Raw genomic sequence first — 20,558 nt, forward strand, 5'->3', positions numbered from 1 at the left:
GGGCATTATTACAGTTCTGGTTTGTGTGTCAGCTTTAAACATTACCCAGCTGCAGACTGATTATTCCCCTCGCAAGTCCTTCCTTTTCCACTGTGCCACATGTTTCTTAGGATGTCATTAATGTGTGTGTCACTTCTCATGAGACAAATTCATCTTAACATAGTAACTATTAAAAGTAAATGGGTACCTTCTGAATGTGGTGCATTAAAGAGGGATGAAAACTTTAACCCTTTTAATGTCAAACTAAATTTCTTTCTCTCTCTGCTTCTTTTTAATGCTCTTTTGCATCTAAGTGTTGTAGAGAGTAAGTCCTACAGAATTTTAACTTGCCTTCTGATTTTGCTAGTGGATACCACAGCCTAACACAACTAATCATTTCCCCATAAATCCATAGAAGCCATATCTTTGACTAAGGTGCAGCAATGTATTTTCCTATTCACATAATTGTCACCCATGGAATGGTGTTGTGGTTTGGTTGTTTTTGTAGGGAAAAATAGATTGGACCAAGCTCAAGCTTTTGAACAGTGAACTCTTATATGACAGCAGAGCCAGTCTGTTTTTTTTTTCTAACACTGAACTGCATTTTAAATTGGGTATTTTTTAAGGGCTGTTCCTTCTTTCTTGAATCACTGTGATGCATTTGTAAGTGTCATATAGAATAATTAAAAAGATAGAGAACTAGAGTGCTGCTCATAAATTTGTATTAATGTGATGAACATGACCTGATAGTTGTGGTTTCATTAGTTCATTACTGAACTAGTATATTAAAATTCATGTTTGAATCCCATACGTAAGTATTTCCTACCATTTAAAAAATGTATTTACCTGAGGCTAAAGAGGGATTCTTGAGGTCTATTTTTCAAGACATATCCTTGAAAATAATACAATACCAAGCATACCAGAGAGCTCACGTTGGCTCCTTTCAGTTGTGTGCTGCAATATGCACAATAAACAAAGTTACCTTCGTTTTTACCCATAGCAAATACAGAATAATTTCTGTCCTGCTTTTCTTTACCAGTATCTATTTCAATTTTGAAATAAGTGTTTGTGAAGTACTTTTTGTTTTATTTAAAGAGAGAAGTTATTGAAAAATACACAAATGCAAAAAAGCATCCAAAGCCAGTAAACCTCTCAGAAAAATAAAATTAAAAAATAAGGCCATCTAAATGAAATGGGCCATATAAAGTGGTGGTATAGAACCCTCCAAAACAGAGGTTTATAATTGAAGTATTGACACAACTTTAACTATAGCAACAGAACAGCACCAATATAAGGAGCAACCTGTATTATCTAACCATAAGTATTAACAAAGAAACTTCATCCTGTCCTCCTCATTGTATTTTTATTGTACTCGTAGCATTTTTAAACTAAGTATGTACTGAAATAACTGCCTTTTTTCCTTTTGTTCTTCACTTTGTTGATGCTGTATTTCACTTGGGAAAAATAGGGAATATTAAAGGGCTTTAAACTCAAGTTTTCAGCAAGACATGGTTGCTTGCTAGGATACTTAGATGGTAAGCCAACATGTTATGTAAAATCCTCATGAGGTTGCTTTTTACATTAAAAAAAACCCTCTTGTCAAAAACCTGCTCCTTTCTTTGACATATTTTGTCTAGAGTAATAAATCATACAGTGTTGCTGCAATAAACACCCTAAAAGGCTGATTTCTAGCTGTACAGACTTAGGTGGTGTTATCAGCCTTACATGTAAGTGCTCGTAGATTTCTTTGCATTAGTCATGGGCTTCAGTGAGGAAGAGATACTTTGGCTCTGGAGCCCTGAAGAGGAAGCAGAACAGGTACTACTGAGGCTGTGTCTCTGACCTAGAGCTAGCAGTACAACAGACTGGTCTGGCACTGTACTGCTGCAATAAAAATACTGCTGCAATAATCTACTGCTGCGAGATGGCATTTGGAATTTGAGCCTAGTTTTCACAAGTAAAGCCAACTAAGTTAGAAGTTCTGCATTTCCTGAGAAACAGTATATAATCACAAAGTTCTGCCAATGCAATAATGTTAGTAGATCATAGATTTTGTCACACAACTCTTTCCTAGTTGTTAACCTAGATTTTTGCCAGTAAAAATTGATAGTCTAAATAATATGGCTTCCCACAGAAAGTGGGATACCACTCCAAATTAAGGTATACTAAATCTAACCAAATAGTGTTGGGAATCTCTTTAGGATGTTACTCTGTTGACATCTCACCTCATCAGTTTGCTTGTAGGTGTTTATAGATGTACAAAAAGTCCCCTGTAGACTGCCAATCAGATGAGAGAGCAATTCAGCTTTTATATATATTACTGTATCTTTGATATTGTATATTCTATTCAGGGTTATATTAGGAACACTTTTCCCCCACCAATCATCAGTATAGTCTATTAAATGAGTTGTGTAGGAAATGAAATGTTTTAGTCGCATGCTAAATTAAGTGGTTATTTGTTCATTTTACTCCAAGGTAAAAATATATTGCTTGCTTTTCAGATGTTAAAAATGGTTGCTATATTGTATGTTTGCCTTTTCCAGTTGAAATTTTGCTACGTCTTTTGGTTCTGTGGTGTGAGATGCCCTTAGCCAATTTCTTTATTTAAATTTCTCCACAGTACATTTCTTATCATTACCAAAATACAATAAAGAGACAATCCAAAATTTGCACAAAACAGCCTCACAGATCAGTTTGTTTTTCTCACAAGTGATTTGAAGAGCTCTATAGTCAGTCTTAAACTTACAAAAAAAACCAAATAAAATTATGCTTTAGAGTTCAATGCATCCTTTATCTTGAGCCATCAATGCATGCTGGTTGAAAATGTTAAAACGAGTCTGTCCCTTCCGTTTGTAAAGTCTCTTGAGTTTAGAGCTGCTTTGAAAGTAGAAATACTGTACTCTGTCCTTGGACAGCTTTAAGACTGAAGAGTCTGTCTTAAATTTCTTCTGAACAGTCGTACCCCTGGAAGTCGACAGGCCTCCCCAACAGAAGTAGCTGAACGCCTGGGCCCCAATCCCAGCACCACAGAAGGATTAGGTCCACTTCCCAATCCTACAGCCCACAAGCCTCTGGTAGAAGAATTTTCAAACCCAGAAAATCAGAATCTAGATGCCATGGAACAAGTTGGTCTTGATTCTCTACAGTTTGACTATCCTGGCAATCAGGTACAAATGGACTCTTCAGGAGCTACTGTAGGACTTTTTGACTACAATTCTCAGCAGCAGGTTAGTAATGGACTGTGGAAAATTGATCCTTTAAGTTGTTGGTTATCCTCTTGACAATCAGTCATTTCAACATGCAATGCATTGACTATTATTTTGTGACTTAGTCAAGGACGAATAACTATAATTAATAATTAATCTAGAATAATGTTGCATAATTTTCTAGTTTAGTAACTTTAGTAACTTTGTTACAGAAGTTGGTTTGACTTTTTTTTTTCAGTAAGCAGATCCAAGTATATTATAGGCCTGACTTTTGAAAACTGAAATGCGTATTTTTTCTTTTTTCCCCCAATAGCTTTTCCAGAGGACTAATGCTCTGACTGTTCAGCAGTTGACAGCAGCCCAGCAGCAGCAATATGCACTGGCTGCAGCTCAGCAGCCACACATAGGTGAGGTTTCTGTATAATGCAGCACGTGTCCCTGGCAGAAGTGGGTGTGTTGCTTTGATAGACTCCTTTCAATTTACCCAGTCTTCTCATTCAAATAGATACTGATCACTTGTTGCAGTGTTCTCATGAAAACTGCTCAGAATGACTGCCTGTGACCGTACTGTCCTTAATGGAGGTTTTCTGTTGTAACTTTTCCCCTTTGGACAGTTGTATACAAAGAAATAAAACTTATATTTGCTTCTGTAGCATAGTAGTTGGATGTTGATGGGAGTAAAAGTTAAAAATGTATACTGCTATAAGCAGTAATAGAAACCCTAGCTTTATATACTAAAAACCAGTATGCAATTCTAAGATTCTGTTGCAGTTTAGTATTTTCAGTAATCCAGTTAAAAACCATTGTAGAGTAGAATTTTGAAATACTGTTGTGTTGATTAAGTTTTAATTTTTCCATGTTAATGGAGCAATTTAAACAACTCTTTCTTCTTGCAGGTACCCTAATGAGCTAATTCTTTAGCAGGCATTTTTTCAGTGCCTTTAGTTCGGTGAATTAATTAAATACATCAAGTTCTTCATGAGCTGCAACTCAACAAGGAGCCTTCATTTCAGTGACATCAATTTTATGTTCCACTGTGGGGAAGCTGTTGGTGTTTAGGTGAAGGAGGTTGGAACACACATAGAAACAATTCCTTGTTTAAGGAATGGAGATAGTTGGGGTTTAAAATTTCTACCCTCCCCAGTTCCACTGGATTGTTGAGATGTGTGCACAAATGTCTTTCTTGTGTGAGAAAAAAAGGATTCTTGGGATCAGAAAGGCAGGCAGAAGTAGGAGGTATCTGCAGGGACTTGTGTCCATGCTCTCCGCAAATAAGTTTTCCTACCAGCTTGTTGTTTAGGTAGGTTGTGAGGTCTGCTCAGACTGGGACCAGCAGCCTGTAGCTGGGATTGAAAAGTGGCAGCTCTTCACAAATACAGGCTGAGAGCTGGAAGCATGGCAGATTGAGATGTTTGTGTGAGTCCACAGGTCCTGTCTTGGACTTCTAAACTTTGGAGAAGCCTCTGCTTTGTATGAAGTGCTGACTTGAGTAGTCACCTGAAAATTTTCTCTTTAAAATGCAGCCTCTTCTCATGTGCATATTAATAGAAATCTATCAAGAAATATTTGGAAGGAGGGACATAGTTTGATGTGCCTTGCTTGCTGAGTCAGTGTTGGATAAAGTATGTGAACCCGACTGACTGGGGAAACACTGGGTGGTGATGCTTTTTTTGCTGCAGTTTCTGCAGTTGTCTCCTTCCGTTACAATTTCTATATCAAATTATGATTCTTGGGAAGTAAGATTAGCATTCATATGTGGCTGTTTAAAAGCTAGGTATCTGACTTAAACTATCTGGTTCAATTTTTTCCTAATTGTCAGTGAAGAGAGATTTTTGTCTCTAGCAAGTGGTTTATTTCATCTGGCTGATTTACACACTAGATGACTTGTCTGCTAGAGATTTCCTTGCAAGACTAGTTTAACTTTTAGATAGTTAAGTTGGGCAAGATAAATTCCATTTTGAATAATCCCTTCTGTGTTAGGATAGATAGACACATATGAGATAAATCTCCTTGGAGTCTTTAGATCCAACAAAACAAAGCTGTTAGGCCTTGGGATTAATAAGAAAGGACTGATGAGAAGACATAAAAGTATTGTTTTCTGTAATTATGTACCTGGTCTTAAGAGCTTCCAAGGTACAAGCAGTTCTGATTTTAACAGATAGGCTGTGTGATTTGGGTGGTGTGAATATGATGATGCTTGCTAAGAATGTTGGCTGTAATGAAACTCTGTTTGTTACTGCAGCAGGCGTATTCTCCGCAGGCTTGGCTCCAGCTGCTTTTGTGCCAAACCCATATATTATCAGCGCTGCTCCTCCAGGGACTGACCCGTACACCGCAGCTGGATTAGCTGCAGCAGCTACCCTAGCAGGTAACTGAACACTGGGAAGTGTCTGTCTCGATAATTCAACGGAACAAAAAGAGAAAACAAGTGAAATCTGTCGTGGTTACCTCTGCAAATGTAGTTCTGGGAAGGAGAGACTTGTAAAAAAATAAATACTGCCGTTTTGAAAATTCTTACTACAATAGAAAGGTTTGTTATATATGGATTCCAAGTTTCTCTTGCCACTGGACTTTAATTACAAAATTTAGGGCTTTTTTCTGTTCTAAAAGCGTTTATCCTTAGTAAGGTGAATCTGACTTAGACAATATGTATTATTTTCAAAAGATGTGACAGCTAGCCTTTCCTTGTATATTTTTACTCAGTGAATTAATTTTCTAATTCAAGATTTTCTCATTCCCAGTGGGCATAAGAATAAAGATGGTCTCCAGCATGGTAAAAGGCCCAGACAACAGAGAAACACAGGGAAATCTCTTAAAAAGTTACTAGATATCACTGTGATACAACATAACTGCATATTCAAGTCCCAGGTAGTGCTCAGAGTTGAGCACAACATTAAAAAAAACAAACTCCTTTGTTTCCATATGGTGTTTCACAGGGAAGGCAGTAGAAAGAAACTAAAAGACATACAGAAATAATGGTTTATATGTACAACCCCATGATACAGAGAGATTATTCTTCTACAGGTTCTTTATCAATCAACTGGAAGAGTTAAGTGTGCCCATCATATATATGCAGGGGAGGCACAGGCAATAGTGTTTATAAGCAAGGTCATCATACAGAAAGGAGGAATCGCAGATTATCAAAGTCTCAGTACATCACTATCAGGAGGATAAATTTTGTTCATACTGTGATGTTCTGAAATGATTTTTTCTTCCAACCATGAAAACTGATTTTGAATGTTCTTTGGTACTCAGACTCTGAATGCTTTAAGGTTTGTCTTTGTCATCTGAGTCTCACAAGGGTATTAATTTTTTCATAGAGAAGTTATGACTTGGTATGAATTTTTAAAATTAGCCTATTTGTATTCATGTGTCATTTTAGCTAATGTGGGAATTCTTTCTTATTAATACTGATTTCTCTTATGAAAATGAGAAGATGGATCAATGAGGGATGCTACAAACAGTATGTTAAGCAACTGCACTAGATGGAATAATGATGCTTTCTGGTTTTAGGTCCTGCTGTGGTTCCACCTCAGTATTATGGTGTTCCATGGGGGGTGTATCCAGCCAATTTATTCCAGCAGCAAGCTGCAGCAGCAAATACCACAGCAAATCAGCAAGCGGCTTCTCAGGCACAGCAGGGACAGCAACCGGTATGTTCAGCATGAAAAGCAGAGGTGCCTCACCTTAACATTCCATTCTGTGTAAGGGTCAGATGCTGGAAAACTTTACATAATTCAGATGTTACGTTTTATTGTATAATAAATGAATGTTGAAGACTCTCAATTTCCTTACTCGTTGTCACTATCTCACACCATGTTAAAGTTATTTTACAGTCTCGTTTCTTAAGACCTTAAACATTAAAAATGGTTCATTTCTTCCATTTGCCATGCTGTTATGTGTATAGGTGATGCTTCCTGTGTAGTAAATTAATGTAAAGTTTAATCTAGGAAACTGACATAAGGCGATGAAAATATACATTCTGGCAATTTTAGTAGGATATTGTTTCTTTTATGCTTGGGGAAAAAACTAATCTATGTTTTCGTAAATTAGCTGGAAGTTTGAATTTTACACATTTCTTTTCCCTTCGAAAAGTAGGGAAATAAATGTATTACCCATAGTTTTGTTGCTTCACAGGAAGGAAGGATTGCCCAGCTTATTTTTCTGTGACATTAATTGTATTGCAGCATCACTATGTGCCATATGGTGTTTTTGCCTTGATGAAGCAAGAGTGAGCAATTGTTACAAGAACTTGTTGAAAATTCAATTTCTTTTAAGTATTTATTTAAAAATGCTAGTTTTCTATTATTACTCTGGATACATTTTTTAACTATTGTATGAATTTTCAGTATAAATGAATGGCAATTTTGACAAAGGAAAGCCCCAAATTTTATAATAACTTTACACTTGAATGAATGTAAACATTTCAAAATTTTTATCATCAATATGGTTAATTTCAATTCCATTCTTAGAAATGTAATGTAAGAAGTCTGACATACATGTAATTCCGGGGGTTTCATCACTGTTTTTATGTTCAGGTAGATATTTCTTTCTACTGATTGTTTTTATCAGTGACCTGCATTGGTAACTGAATGTATATTGTCTCTGCAGTTTCTTTTTGTTTTCTCTATAAAATTAATATTGATTTATGCAAATAACATATACAGTTCTTTGTGGGGATATATTGTGAGTTGTATTTCTCCCTTATTTTGGACCTGAAGAAGTTGATTTTAACCAAGAGAAATAGAGTAGTTGCAAGAATTTAGATTGCTTTTCCGTCAGATTCCCGGAGACTCGCTGTCAGACCATGATAAAATACGCCTGCATTGCATGGTGATGGAGTGTTATGTGAATGTTTAAAACTTAGTGGGTGCATTATTTACAACATTGTTGGCAGTGGAGCGTTAATTATGTAGACAAGTTACTACAAGTGCTGAAATATTCCGATTTACATCATGCAGTTGCCTGGAAATAATGTAAACAAATGTGTTTATCAAGGAAGGTCAGGTACTCAGGTAATAAATAATGTAGGTTGTAAAATGTATCACTCTTACAGATTTTCTTCCTTCCTTTATACTCATTACCATTGATGGAACATACCTGAGTCCTGATGTCCAAAGCAGGGCAGATATTTTATGGTCGTGTTTATCAACAAAATAGTATATACCTTTTATTCTTTGTATGTGTATATTCTGGAGACCAGTGAGATGCAGGATTTCCAAAGTGAAAATCAGGGCTGAGAGGCATCAGATACTCAAAACAACTGTTCTAGGCCTTTGTTAGCACGTAATAGATTGGCTTCCTTACCTTTTAAGGAAGGAGTGTTGTGTTGGCTTTTTCCAGGTCCTGCGAGCTGGAGCAACTCAGCGCCCGCTCACTCCCAACCAGGGGCAGCAAGGGCAGCAGGCAGAGTCACTTGCAGCAGCTGCAGCAGCAAATCCAGCTTTGGCTTTTGGTCAGGGTCTTGCTACAGGCATGCCAGGTATGTATGTTACCAGTGGATTAAGAGACTCACAGAAAGTAAGAGTATTGGTGTTATTAGGTAACGGATTAACAAAGTCCTGTTCCATCTATGATAAGCTGCTTAGAATTGAGTTTTATAGTTTGTGTTATTCAGTTGGTTTGAAATACTGGCACAGTGTTTTTAGAGCACAAGAAACTCCTCTTTCATTTGTTATTTGGAGCATTTTCTCAGTATTTGCTGTTACAAATGTATGCACAAGAAATATCATCGATTTTTGCAAGGTAATTTCATATATAGTGAAGCAACTACATGCTGTCTTAAAAATTCATTTGTTCTCTGGTTCCTCTGCAACAGGAAGTATTAAATTTTGCTAGAATAACTTTTATTTGGGACTTAATAATATCTAAAGTCCAGAATCCAAAATTAAGACTTTTTTTTTAATTACTGCTTGATTATATCTGAAGATCACAAAATCTTGGAAGCACTCCATAAATTGGAGCCTTAGATTCTTATAGTGTGCATGGCTTCTGACTTCCTGAGGAATGGTACGTGTGCTATGGAGTGATTAGCTTGAAGTTCAGCATCTAAGTGTTGGGTACAGTTACCTGAGCAAGAGCAATTTCAGTGTACCTGGCTATTCTTCAGTATGAAAGTTAAGGTTCTTACATAGTTAAGTTAGATAATGTTGATCCATTCCTTGGACCTGTACAAGTTCTCTCCTTGGTCAACGCCACTGTGAGATGCCCTGCAGCCTTGAGCCAGCCAGAGTTGTTTGCTGCATGCTCTGCGGCTGCATTGTGCACTTGGCCTCCCTTGAGCACATTTTAGGTTCTAGCTGCAGAGCAGACTGCCTGTTGTGTTTTTCCCGTCTGTTTTCTTTTGTAACTGTAATTTCTATTTCTTCTCATGCAGTAGTTATCTTCAGCTTTTAGCATCTTTCTCCTAAAAATGAGGAATCAGCAAAGTACAGTCCTGGCACCTGCCAAGTGGTGCATCTGCACCTCACCGAAGCAGTGGATAAGGCCTACAAAGAATGAGGCATGTGAGAGATGTTATAACCATCTTTGCACAAGCCTCAAAGGCTTAGCTATAACTTTTTTTTTTTTTTTTTTTTGAGGGGGGGGCGTGGTGTACATTTGTTTATAGTTACTTACTAGTTCTTACTTTGCATCTGGAGAAGTAGCTGTCTTAACTCAAGACTAGTTCGTAAAGCCTATAAGTACCTCCTCCCACCCAGGTAGATGATTAAAAGTAATACTGAATTTAATAACCTCAGTAGTGCAAGAGCCTGTCCTTTGAAGAAGGTACTTGAAGACTTTTTTTCTCTTCCACAAGCTCCAAAAGGTTTTCTGTGAGGGCAGGAGCCTTTTTATTCAGTTTCTGTTGTAGGTTCTTGCTTTATCCTGTCTGATGCTGCAAGCCTGGATGGCCAGAGAGGAACTTTATTCTTTTGAATATATTTCAGACTGTTGAATAATAGGAATTGTGTGCGACTGATTTAAGCTTTATCAACCACACTATTACAGGGAATAGAGCCCAAAATATAAAGACATTTTTTCAGGCATCATGGGTTTGCAGATGACTCATAGGAGTGGTGGTGATTCCTCTTTTTAGGGTAAAAAGAATATAGAATGAGGAAGTGAATACATGCCTTTATATGTGGGAATCTTGTTACTGGGTTTGGTGTCTGTATTTGAGAGAGATACTTGGGCTCCATTTATAAGCAAACAGAAATAGGAACTTGATTTGTCTGCCTCTATTTTAGTTTCCTGATTTAGGATAAAATTAGTTTGGCTCCAGAGATGCCTTTTTCTATTACCTTACTATAAAATTGAATCAAGATGACTAAATAATATCTAGATACCAAAATGTGATTCAGTGAATCCCAGACAACAACCACTGAGCAACACATGTAATGCAATAAACAAGCTTTCGTGTGGAGTTCATGTTTCAATGGACTAGGATGTTTTACAAGAAAGTGAATGTCTAACTTGAGTTTCAAGCATTTAAACACTCTTTATAGAGAGAATATTTATAGTTTGGCTTCACTGTAAACTAGCAAGTCAGAGTATATTGTTCAGCTTGTCCATGCTGCCGTGCTGGTATTATTTGAGCTGCTTTCTCCTTGTCACAGCCTTTGTGTCAGGTGAAATTGATAAAAATGTTATCCCAACTATTTGATGGCTTTATTTTTAAATTTGGTATTTCAGGTGTTTCTTTGTTAACCGTTTAGGAAGGTGTATTCCTGTGTCGCTTAAGATACCTATCTCATTCTACATGCAGAGAGAAAGTGCTTGAAATCCAGGCTACTTTTCACATAATGCCTCTGTTAAGTCTCCTTTCAGAAAATCATAGAACGATAGAATGGTTTGGGTTGGAAGGGGCCTTATAGGTCATCTCGTTTTAACCCCTTGCCATGGACAGGGAACCTTCCACTAAACCAGGTTGCTCAGAGCCCCATCCACCCTGGTCTGGAACCTTCAGGGGTGAGGTGCCAACAGCCTCTCTGGGCAATCTGTTCCAGTGCCTCACCACCCACACACAGTAAAGTTTGTTCCTATATCCAATGCAAAGCTGCCCTCTTTCAGTTGGAAGCCATTCCCTCTTGTTCTATCACTTCATGCCCTTGTAAAAAGTCTCCAGCCTTCCTGTAGGCCCCTCTGGGTAATGGAAGGCTTATAAAAGGTAAATTTTAAGATTCTTTTTTAAAACCACTTAATGTGAAATGCATTTTGCTTTGAAGTTACACAATACCATTTTATATTCTTCCTGTCCTAATTGAGCAAGTCATTCAGTAACAAAGATTCTTAAAAACCAGAGTGTTTCTGCCCTAATATATGTGCAAGAAAGTATCAGAGGATATTCCCACATTCATAGGGCAATTGGTATACATTCAGCTTATGAATAAAACCAGTCCTCATCACAGGCAACTTCCAGACTTGGCTTAATCATCCAAAGTCAGTAGTCTACTTGAGACTTCAGCTGTCTTAAGGAGTCCAGTGGAGATCTCCCTTGTGTAGTTGCTGTAAAGAGACTGCAGAGCATCTCAGCTTACCCTAAAATAGATGTCTGTAAGAGGAGGTCAGCCAAATCCCACCAGAGGCTCCACTGACTGCTGACTAGGTCAGATACAACTTAGTTTTTTATGGAGCTCACACAGTAAAACTGTCATGGTGCATCTTGCTTGCAGGTGGACATGTAAAGTGAGTAGTCTAGGAAAAAACGCCCATGTATAAAGCATTAAAATTAACAATTTCTATCAATTGGCATAGCATTTTTTTGTTTTATTGCCTAGAGGATTTTGAAGTGTGACATTGCAGTGGGTAGTATGAAATAGAATTCAAATTTCATTGTGGCAGATAGACAGCATAGACAAAGTTACAGTGATTATAGAAAGTATAAATGGGTTACTGGCTGGATAGTGAGTTCTGGATTTGATTTGTGAGAGGATGTGCAGAGATGAGGCTGAGCATGTCTTCATCAGTACAAGCAAAAGGTTATATGGGTTCAGGTTTTGGACAGAGAGAGTTGGAGAGAGGAGAGGATGGCATTTTTAAAGGAGCAGATAATTGAGTTGGTAGTAAGGAGTGTTACATCTGTTAAACTGTGTGTAGAGAGAAGTGGCAAACTGGCATATACTTGGATGTCATCTCTGAGGGAAGTTGCACTGCTGGATGGATAAGGGCAGTACTAAGGATGAGCTGCATGAGCCAAGAGAACAATTTTCATTTCCTCTCATTCTTTAGGTGTTTTCAAGGTTTGTGTGATAAGAATCAGGAAATTTTTCAGAGTCTGTGGTTTCTGGAGACATTTAGAAATTATTTCAGCCAAACACTATAGTTATAAACTAGATGGTTTACTTTCACATTCTCTGCTGATCCAGAGACAGTAAGTGTAGATAGATCAATTAAATTCTAAAGTAAGAGGTGTGATTAAGAACTGATTAGGAAACAGTATGTTTCAGTTTTCTGACTGCATGGGAACACCGCAGTGAACTTGAATGTGAAGGCACTGAAGTGAGATTGATAATTGTTAGTTTTGAGGGGAAGTAGCACAGCCACAGGGAGAGATGATAATGTGATGGAAGGTAATAAAAACTGAAACAGGAAGAGAGAATTAGAGAGGAGATCTGCCAAGTCACCACCTTATCCCTGATAAGAGAGAAGGCAGGGGAAGATTTCTATATTTGTGCTCAGGTTTCTGGGATGAAGCACAATTTGTGGAATAGTGGAAAGGAGAAGATCTAAGTTTTGCTGTGAAGGTCTTCTTCAGTTATTTAATCTGATGTTAGATGGATTCTGAAATTTTATTTTTGTTATCAAAGCAAAATATTTTATATTTCTGAGGCTGCAGATGCACTTAGCAATGTTTTAGCAATTTCACAAATTGTCAGTCCTATGTTGCTTTGTTGCGGTAGATTTAAGTAGAAAGCTGAGGCCCATTTTGGTTCAGAATGTATTTCAGAAATTGGAAAGAGATGAACCCATAAGTTTTTATTTATAGCTTGAACCCTCTGTGACAGTATCTAGATGCTATTGACCTAGCTTATCATTACTTATTTAAAATGTACTGTCTGTGGGTGGATCACAGGTTCATGTCATGTCGGAGAAGTGTCAGGAGGGCTTGGGCATCTTGTAATGTAAAGAGCAAGTGCAAATTGCTTCCATTTTTTAAATTTAGCAGTCATATGAGTAAATTATTTTAGAAAATCTAATATTAATATATTAAACAACATCAGTATTGATTTCAGTAAATTTAATTTATGCAAAGTGTAAGTTATCTTCCCTACCCCCCTTCAGGTATTTTGCATTGGAAAATAATCTTGTTAACATTGTGGGCCTGAAGTCATAAAAAGCTGTATATTAATTTCAGATGAGCAGAAGGGTGTAAACATAAAATCAGTGGGTGGTTTCTGCAGTTATACTTAAACAGTTACAGCATTATCCATGGTTTTGTGAATTTGAAGAGGGTAGGTGGGCAGAGTAAATACTGGTAAGCATTAGCTAGTTCTGAGTTCTGAAAAAGTGGTTTTATATGATAACAGCAGGAACAAACAAAACGTGTTGTTATCGGTTGAACCTGCTACGAGTAAAAGCAGAAGTTATGTGGGTACCAGTAATTAAACATTGCTAATGTGTGCAGGAACATGTGTTATTATAATGAGCTTTTATACTGTGCCACTAATCTAATATTTTGTGTTATCTGCAGAACTACAGTAAAACAGACAGCAGTTTGTCACCTTTCCCTACCTTGGGACTGTAGCAATCTTTCTTGGTGGTGAAGGGGTAGAGCAAAGCACATTTTTGTAGGTGGAAGAGGCAGTGGCACCTCTAGCAAAGTATTTCTAACTAGTTCAAGTGTAAGAGCCTGTTTTGGTTAGTTTTAACTAGCCAAATTTTCAGACAAATTATGTGGAGGACAACTGTCTTCTTGTGCTGTTGGTGGGAAAGAGAAGGTAGATGTGCTTGGAATGCAAAGCAAGTAGTGAGCAGTGAGAACAGTTTTAGAATTATAGCAGTGATGATTTTTTATAACCAGCATAATGCATTCACCTCCAGAACTGTGAATTGAACCTAAAGATCCGGATTTTCGTTGCTCCTCTCCTGTTCAGTGCTACCTGAGTCTCCTTCATATCTTCGTATTTTCTTACTGTGTGAGAATTGGGACCTGTGTATCCAGCTTTCCTGCAGCGCACTGTAACCACCAGGCCAGAAGGGAGATGATGTTTCCAGCTCTTTTTTGGGTGTGTCTAGGCAGAGGAGATTACAGAGATGTTTTAGAAATTGAGGAGGAGAAAATATGACTTGGAAGGCTGATGACTGGGGGACTTACCTTAAATCAGAGCTCCAGTTACATTCAAGTCCATATGCATTTCAGAGAGAAATCTGCTAGACCTAGTTCTGAACATACAAGGCAACTGATGGGAAGTGCTGACTTAAAATAGAATGCAGAATCTCTGTTCTTACATGTACAAAAATAGATGTGGGACTTTTGCAATCTTGTCTTTTTTCTTAATAGTGTTAGTATATATTTGAACATGGGAGGAATATTGTTTCATAAGAATACTCTACCTATCAATTAGAAATTGTTATATTTTCAATATCAGCACCCTTTCTTAGATTATTGTAGCTTGTCTTCCATTTTTGAGGGATTCTTATTCCAGTTAATTTCTCTTGCTCTTGTTCTAAATAAAGGGGGTTTTTTGCTTGGTTTTCTTTTGTCTCTTTTGCTTTTCTTTGTTCATATATTGTATCCTGTATTCCTTCCTACTGCTTGCTTTTCTCCTTTTTCAACTCCCCCTCCTTTTCTTCACCAGTTCTAATTCTTTACTGTCAATGGAATGAAGTGTTATGCTTGGATTGCAGTCTTTTTTATTCCTGTTAAACTGGCTGATCCAAGGTACTCCTGCACACACAGCATTCCTTTCCTAATGTGTTTTTTGCAGATGGACTTCTAAGTGTTGGTAGGTAATGTGTGGAATTGCCAGACTAGCATTTAGCTCAGCCTTTTAATTGTGCACATCTCAAGAGCTTCTCCATTGACAAAGGAGTACAAGAGAAATCTAGTGTATTTTTAACTGCTGAAAGAAATTGATTTGATAATGATCCAAACACTGCCAGTTGTGTTAAACCTATACCTTCTCAATATGATGTTAGAAACTTTAATCTTGACAGTAAGTTCAACTTTGGACAACTAATTTTAGCAGTTATTGTAGTTGTAAAAAATTACTTGAAGCATTTCTAAATTGGATTTTGTTCCAGTTTTTTATGGTCTTTACTGCTTTTTCTTTGATGTCCAGTGTGGCAGAAAATGCAGTTTGTAGTTAGAATATTTCAAGCAGAGAGGAAATGCTGCCTGTATGAAACTATGTGTACCACTGATCCTTGTCTCCTGTGTTGTGTAGGTTACCAAGTGCTGGCTCCCACTGCCTATTACGATCAGACTGGTGCCTTAGTAGTAGGCCCTGGAGCGAGAACTGGCCTTGGCGCACCGGTCAGATTGGTGGCCTCGACTCCTGTTCTAATCAGTTCTGCAGCAGCACAAGCAGGTAAATATTTAATCCTACACAGAGGTTTCTTTCACTTCTCTACTGAATCTTAACAGTAATGTTGATTAGTATTTGACATCATTGTTTTCTGTGCATCAGTGAAGTTTCCTAGTTGTGAAGGATATACTGTGCATGCTTGCTTTTTTTTTTTTCTGTCTTTTGTTCTTATTCACAGATGGGGTTTTCCATTTTTATTTGGAATTTACAGTCCTTTTCCCATACATACACAGGCATGTTTCTGCAAATGTTACTTGTCAGATAGGAACATTTTCTCCTTCCTCTGCCCATGCATTATAACATGCACTTCTCATCAGTCCCCTAAATAGTGTCCTCTAGGAAGCATCATTTCATTGCTTCGGCCTGGCAGAAGATGGACTGCTCTGGAACCTTGCTATGCTTTTCTCATGAAACTTATTTTCTCCTGAAAAATGTGGCAAGGAGAAAGCTATATGTAGAATGGAAAGTAAAAGAGGAGAATTAGTTATATCAAAACTCTACAGTTTCCTTTTTTTTACCAGTTGTAAGATCTAGTATTACTTTACTGAACCATTTATTGCATTTGTTGAATTAAAATCTAGAATATTAACCCTGGATTAATTAACTTGATCTGTTCAGAAAATTAGATTTTAAGTTAATCTATCAGCTTCTTCCTCTATGCAGAACTCACTTCTGACAGTAGCTGAAGATGTCTTTGACTCTTAGCTGCAATTCTGCCACTGCAACTTTGGATATAAAAAGTTCAGTAAACAGTAATGTCTTATGTTAAAATTCCCTCAATTGCATTAACAATTCTGCAGCCTTGACCCTAAAACATATGCTGTCTTCACCTTTTTCCTTGAGTAATTAAGATTGTGTAATACTATTAAGTCTCTTAGTCCTTTAATATGTGAATTTCTGCTTTTTTTAAGAGGGCTTCAAGAAAATACAGTTTAGTTCTGAATAATCCATTTTCAGTCAGAAATGTTTGAGAGAGTAATTATGATTGAAAACATGTGTTTTACAGCTGCAGCTGCTTCAGCTGGAGGAACAGCAAACAATCTCGCGGGAGCCACGAACGGTCTATTTCGGCCACTTGGTGCCCAGCCACAGCAACAGCAACAGCAAACAAATAGTAGCCTACAATCCAATTCATTTTATGGCAGTAACTCTTTGACCAATAACTCCCAGAGCAGTTCCCTTTTTTCACATGGTCCTGGCCAACCAGGAAGCACATCTCTTGGCTTTGGAAGTAGCAGCTCTTTAGGAGCAGCTATCGGCTCTGCACTTGGTGGATTTGGCTCATCAGGTAGGTTGTTAATATAGTGAGGACATTCTGTGAGACTTTTGTGCTAAGCAAAAAAATGTATCTGTATCAGGCATCATATATATACATATATTTCTAAAAATAATGCAAAAATAGGTTATTATAGGGGAATAAAAAAAGTTTTTTCAATTCACTTGGGTTCTGTATAGAAGATGCATTTTTGAACAATATCCTGTAGTCACAGGTATCTCCAAAATACTTTTCCATACTGATCTGTTGTACTCTGACCCAGAAGTTTGTTACTGTTTTTCAGTAAGCTGCTTTTGTTTTCAAGGAAGCCTTCATTCTGTGGTTAAAGTAACGATGATAGTAAAGATAAACATTTTTTTGTTTCAATAATCATGCAAGAAAAATTCCTAATTTTATTTTTAGTAAATCAAACAGTATATGACTTTCTAAATTTGATCTAATATCAAAGTGCTTGTTTCTATAACATTTTTAAAGGATTTATAAAACAAAAATACGTAATACCCAGGAATAGGCCTTGTTAGCTCTAGCAGGTTTAATCTTAGATATAGTTAAGCCTAAATAGTTCTGTGTATATCTGGAGCCTTTAATTATTTCAACAGATACTACTAAATATTACCAACCTGTTTGTATTTAAAAAAAAAAGCATTCTGTCACATTTCTGCCCTAAAGCAGAAATTTCATATTCACACAGTTTTTAAACATGCAAGGTAGGTTTTTCTTATATTTCAGATTTAGTTTTAGTAAGGCAAGATAAACATTTTTTAAGAATTTTTCCTTTTGCTATTAATCTCTAAGTTTACAGCACTGAATTGCTTCTTATTACTAATATTATTTTAATGAAATCAGGGGAGCATGTTTGATCTTGCATATCTTGTAGATGGGTAGAAACTGGGGGAATATTATGCACGCTAACAGTATTCTTTGCAAAATTGAGGAAAATTGGTGCTAAAGCAAGTAATTTTTAAAAAATTACAAAATGGCCTAATATATGGGAGAGAAAAAACAGAAGGAAAAGCACACTCTTCAGTGTTAAGTCATGGTAGTTGTTGTTTGGTGACTGTGTGACTAGTGACATCAAATGTATTGCATATCAACACAGTTTTTTTTCTCAGTGTTATTTTTCATAAAATAATCAGAAAAATGTTTTACTTTAACAAAACTAATGTTAGGAAGACCAAAATCAGGTTTTTACACTCATCCTGTCCAGCATTTGATTTTAAAGAGGAGACCCAAAACATCCCATGTTCAATTAAAAAAAATGAGGCTATTCAGTAGTGTAGGTTTTCTTAATTTTTCCTTAATTTACAGCAAGTAAATTTTATTTACAAAATTGTGCTATCCGATATAATGTAATATAACTTGTCCTAAGCTATTTGTAAGGTTTCAGTGAATCCTTAGCAGCTGTGTTTCACTCTAGGTACAGTTTCATTACAGTGGTAGATAGTCATAATTAATATATATATATTTAATACAGTGCAACTGTTTAGATAGAATAGATTTAAGTCATAGAAGTTTTTATCCTGCATTATCTTCAGAACCTCCATAGAACACAACTTTTAGTTGTGTATCTACTTTAAAAAATCAGCATAGCTTTTCCTGGCACAGGAGATTAAGCCTTTTTCTTTTAGCAAAGGTCAGTTACAGAGCTTTGTCCAAAGCCCTCAGCACAGAGAGCACATACTGAAATCTTGCAGCAGTATCCAGGGTGATTTAATTAGCATGGTAGTTTTCACAGGGAAACAGGAACCCCATACTTTTGCAGTTTTAGAAGTGCTGATGAAAGGTGCTATCTGAACCTGAAATGTTTTTAATAGTACTATTAGAATAAAAGTATATTGAAAGTGCTCTTCTGCCAAGTATAAATTGTACTTGCACTAATAGCCACTTCAAAAATGCTTCCTAGTTTTTTTTTTTTTTTTTTAGAGTTCTGGCCTGTATGTATATATGAATTGAATTACACAGATAAGCACTTGAACAAGTGGTATTCATGTATATGGAGGCGAATTGAAAGTTTAATTTTTTATGTGCCACAGTTTCAGCTTCTTTGTAACTCCCATCAGTGTTTTGAAAATGTTAAAATATAGCCATGAAGACTGATTGATACATGGCAGAACACGTTTTGCCCTTATGTTTTCAGTTTTTGCAGGGGGCAAAAATAGGTGCAAAAAATGCGAAGGTGAGCATGTTCTAGCTTGAATGACTGAACAAAGTAACAACTGAAAACAGCAAACATACCATATAAATGACTGTATGTACTCACAGTCTCTGTTCTTTATTATAAAAGTTATTCATACTCCATTTTAAAGATTTAGGTACATGATGATAAGTTACTGCAGCTTAACAGGTTAGATCAACTATGGCAGCTTTCCAGATGCTGCCTTCTGGCGTGTAACAACTGTAAAGGAATTGGATTGACTTAGTGAAGGGGGAAGAGGAGTAAGCTAATGCAACTTATCTTCTGAGTTTTGTGAGCATTGCTTGTTTTTGTGTGAAAATACAGCTCAGCTGCTTTGTGGTAACTTGTTAAGCTGCAGTAATGTAGCCAAGTAAGAAACGCTGAAAGATGGAAAAATAGCAGTCCATGATGTAGCATTGTATTAACATTTATATGGTTCATTGAGCCGGAGCCTGCAGAGCTGGGCTCAAAGCTTGAGATTTCTTTCAACTGTTGCTTTAATTTTCTCTTCTGGTTTCTTATTCTCAATCTCCTTGCCTAGTTAGTCCAGTATCTTTTCCTTCTGGTTTCTCCTCTAGTAATGTCTTCCTTCCCAGTTTCCAGGCAACATTTATGTCCTGCTTTCCTCCTAAGTATGTTTCTGTTTCTACTTGTACTGTGTGATGTTCCCCTCATCAGCTTACTATTCCAGTCTTTTTGCCCCACAGTCACATACAACTTCTACAGCCTAACTTTTCTTCAGATCTTTCTTCTCATCCTCAGTCCCACTGAAAGTGCTTGCCAGTTTTTCTTGCAGTCTCTTTGTTCGCTCCTTTGTCTTACCTTTCTCTCTTCCTCCTTCTGGTTTCCTTTCTTCTCTTTCCCCTCTCCCTAGTCTACTTCTTGTGTTTGGCTTTTGTCTCCCTGGCACTTGAAATGGAAAACTTCCTTTCCTCATTGTTTCATGGGCCTTTCCAACACAAGGTGGAATCTTGGACAGCAGTTTCAAAGTCTGTTTTTGACATGGCACATTGAAATTCAATTGCAGGCACAACCTTAATCAAACATCTCAGATGTGCTGTGTATGGTCAGGAGTTTAAGTTTTCAGCTATGAGTCTGTAGCAGATCTGTGCTGAACTTGGATGAACTGTGATTTTGCAAAGATTTTTAGTCCAGTCTAAGAGTGAGAAAATAAAGGTCTCCTGTTGCTGGCATATTTGGTCTGAGTGCATGAAAGCATCAACTCCTCAAAGAGGGAGCCAGATTATTTTGGTAAGGATAAAGCATCTTTCTTTGCCAGTATTTCTGAAATGGCAGTATTTAGACAAAAGTTCTATTAAAAATTTTGTCCAAGCAAGTTCCTGTCATGAAAAATATTAGCCAAGTTGTTAATGCTATGAGAAAACAAATTAGTGTCTTAAAAATGGGAAGTT

At 37.0% G+C, this 20,558-nt stretch overlaps 1 protein-coding gene across 15 annotated transcripts in view; it reads left to right on the forward strand.

Moving 5' to 3' along the window:
* The window catches only part of PUM2 (pumilio RNA binding family member 2), a 67,800-nt gene that overhangs the window by 29,124 nt on the left and 18,118 nt on the right, over window positions 1–20,558 (forward strand). For 10 of the 15 annotated variants that reach the window (XM_030269990.4, XM_072926325.1, XM_072926326.1 and 7 more), the window contains 7 exons: window positions 2,936–3,206; window positions 3,499–3,592; window positions 5,428–5,553; window positions 6,699–6,838; window positions 8,529–8,667; window positions 15,554–15,697; window positions 16,701–16,982. In XM_030269990.4, the coding sequence (XP_030125850.1) occupies window positions 2,936–3,206; window positions 3,499–3,592; window positions 5,428–5,553; window positions 6,699–6,838; window positions 8,529–8,667; window positions 15,554–15,697; window positions 16,701–16,982 (1,196 nt within the window). The remainder of the gene's footprint in view (window positions 1–2,935; window positions 3,207–3,498; window positions 3,593–5,427; window positions 5,554–6,698; window positions 6,839–8,528; window positions 8,668–15,553; window positions 15,698–16,700; window positions 16,983–20,558) is intronic. The other 5 variants (XM_041715002.2, XM_041715003.2, XM_072926323.1 and 2 more) reach the window with 3 other exon arrangements.

Source organism: Taeniopygia guttata, chromosome 3 (assembly GCF_048771995.1).
Source record: "Taeniopygia guttata chromosome 3, bTaeGut7.mat, whole genome shotgun sequence".
NCBI classification, from domain to species: domain Eukaryota; kingdom Metazoa; phylum Chordata; class Aves; order Passeriformes; family Estrildidae; genus Taeniopygia; species Taeniopygia guttata.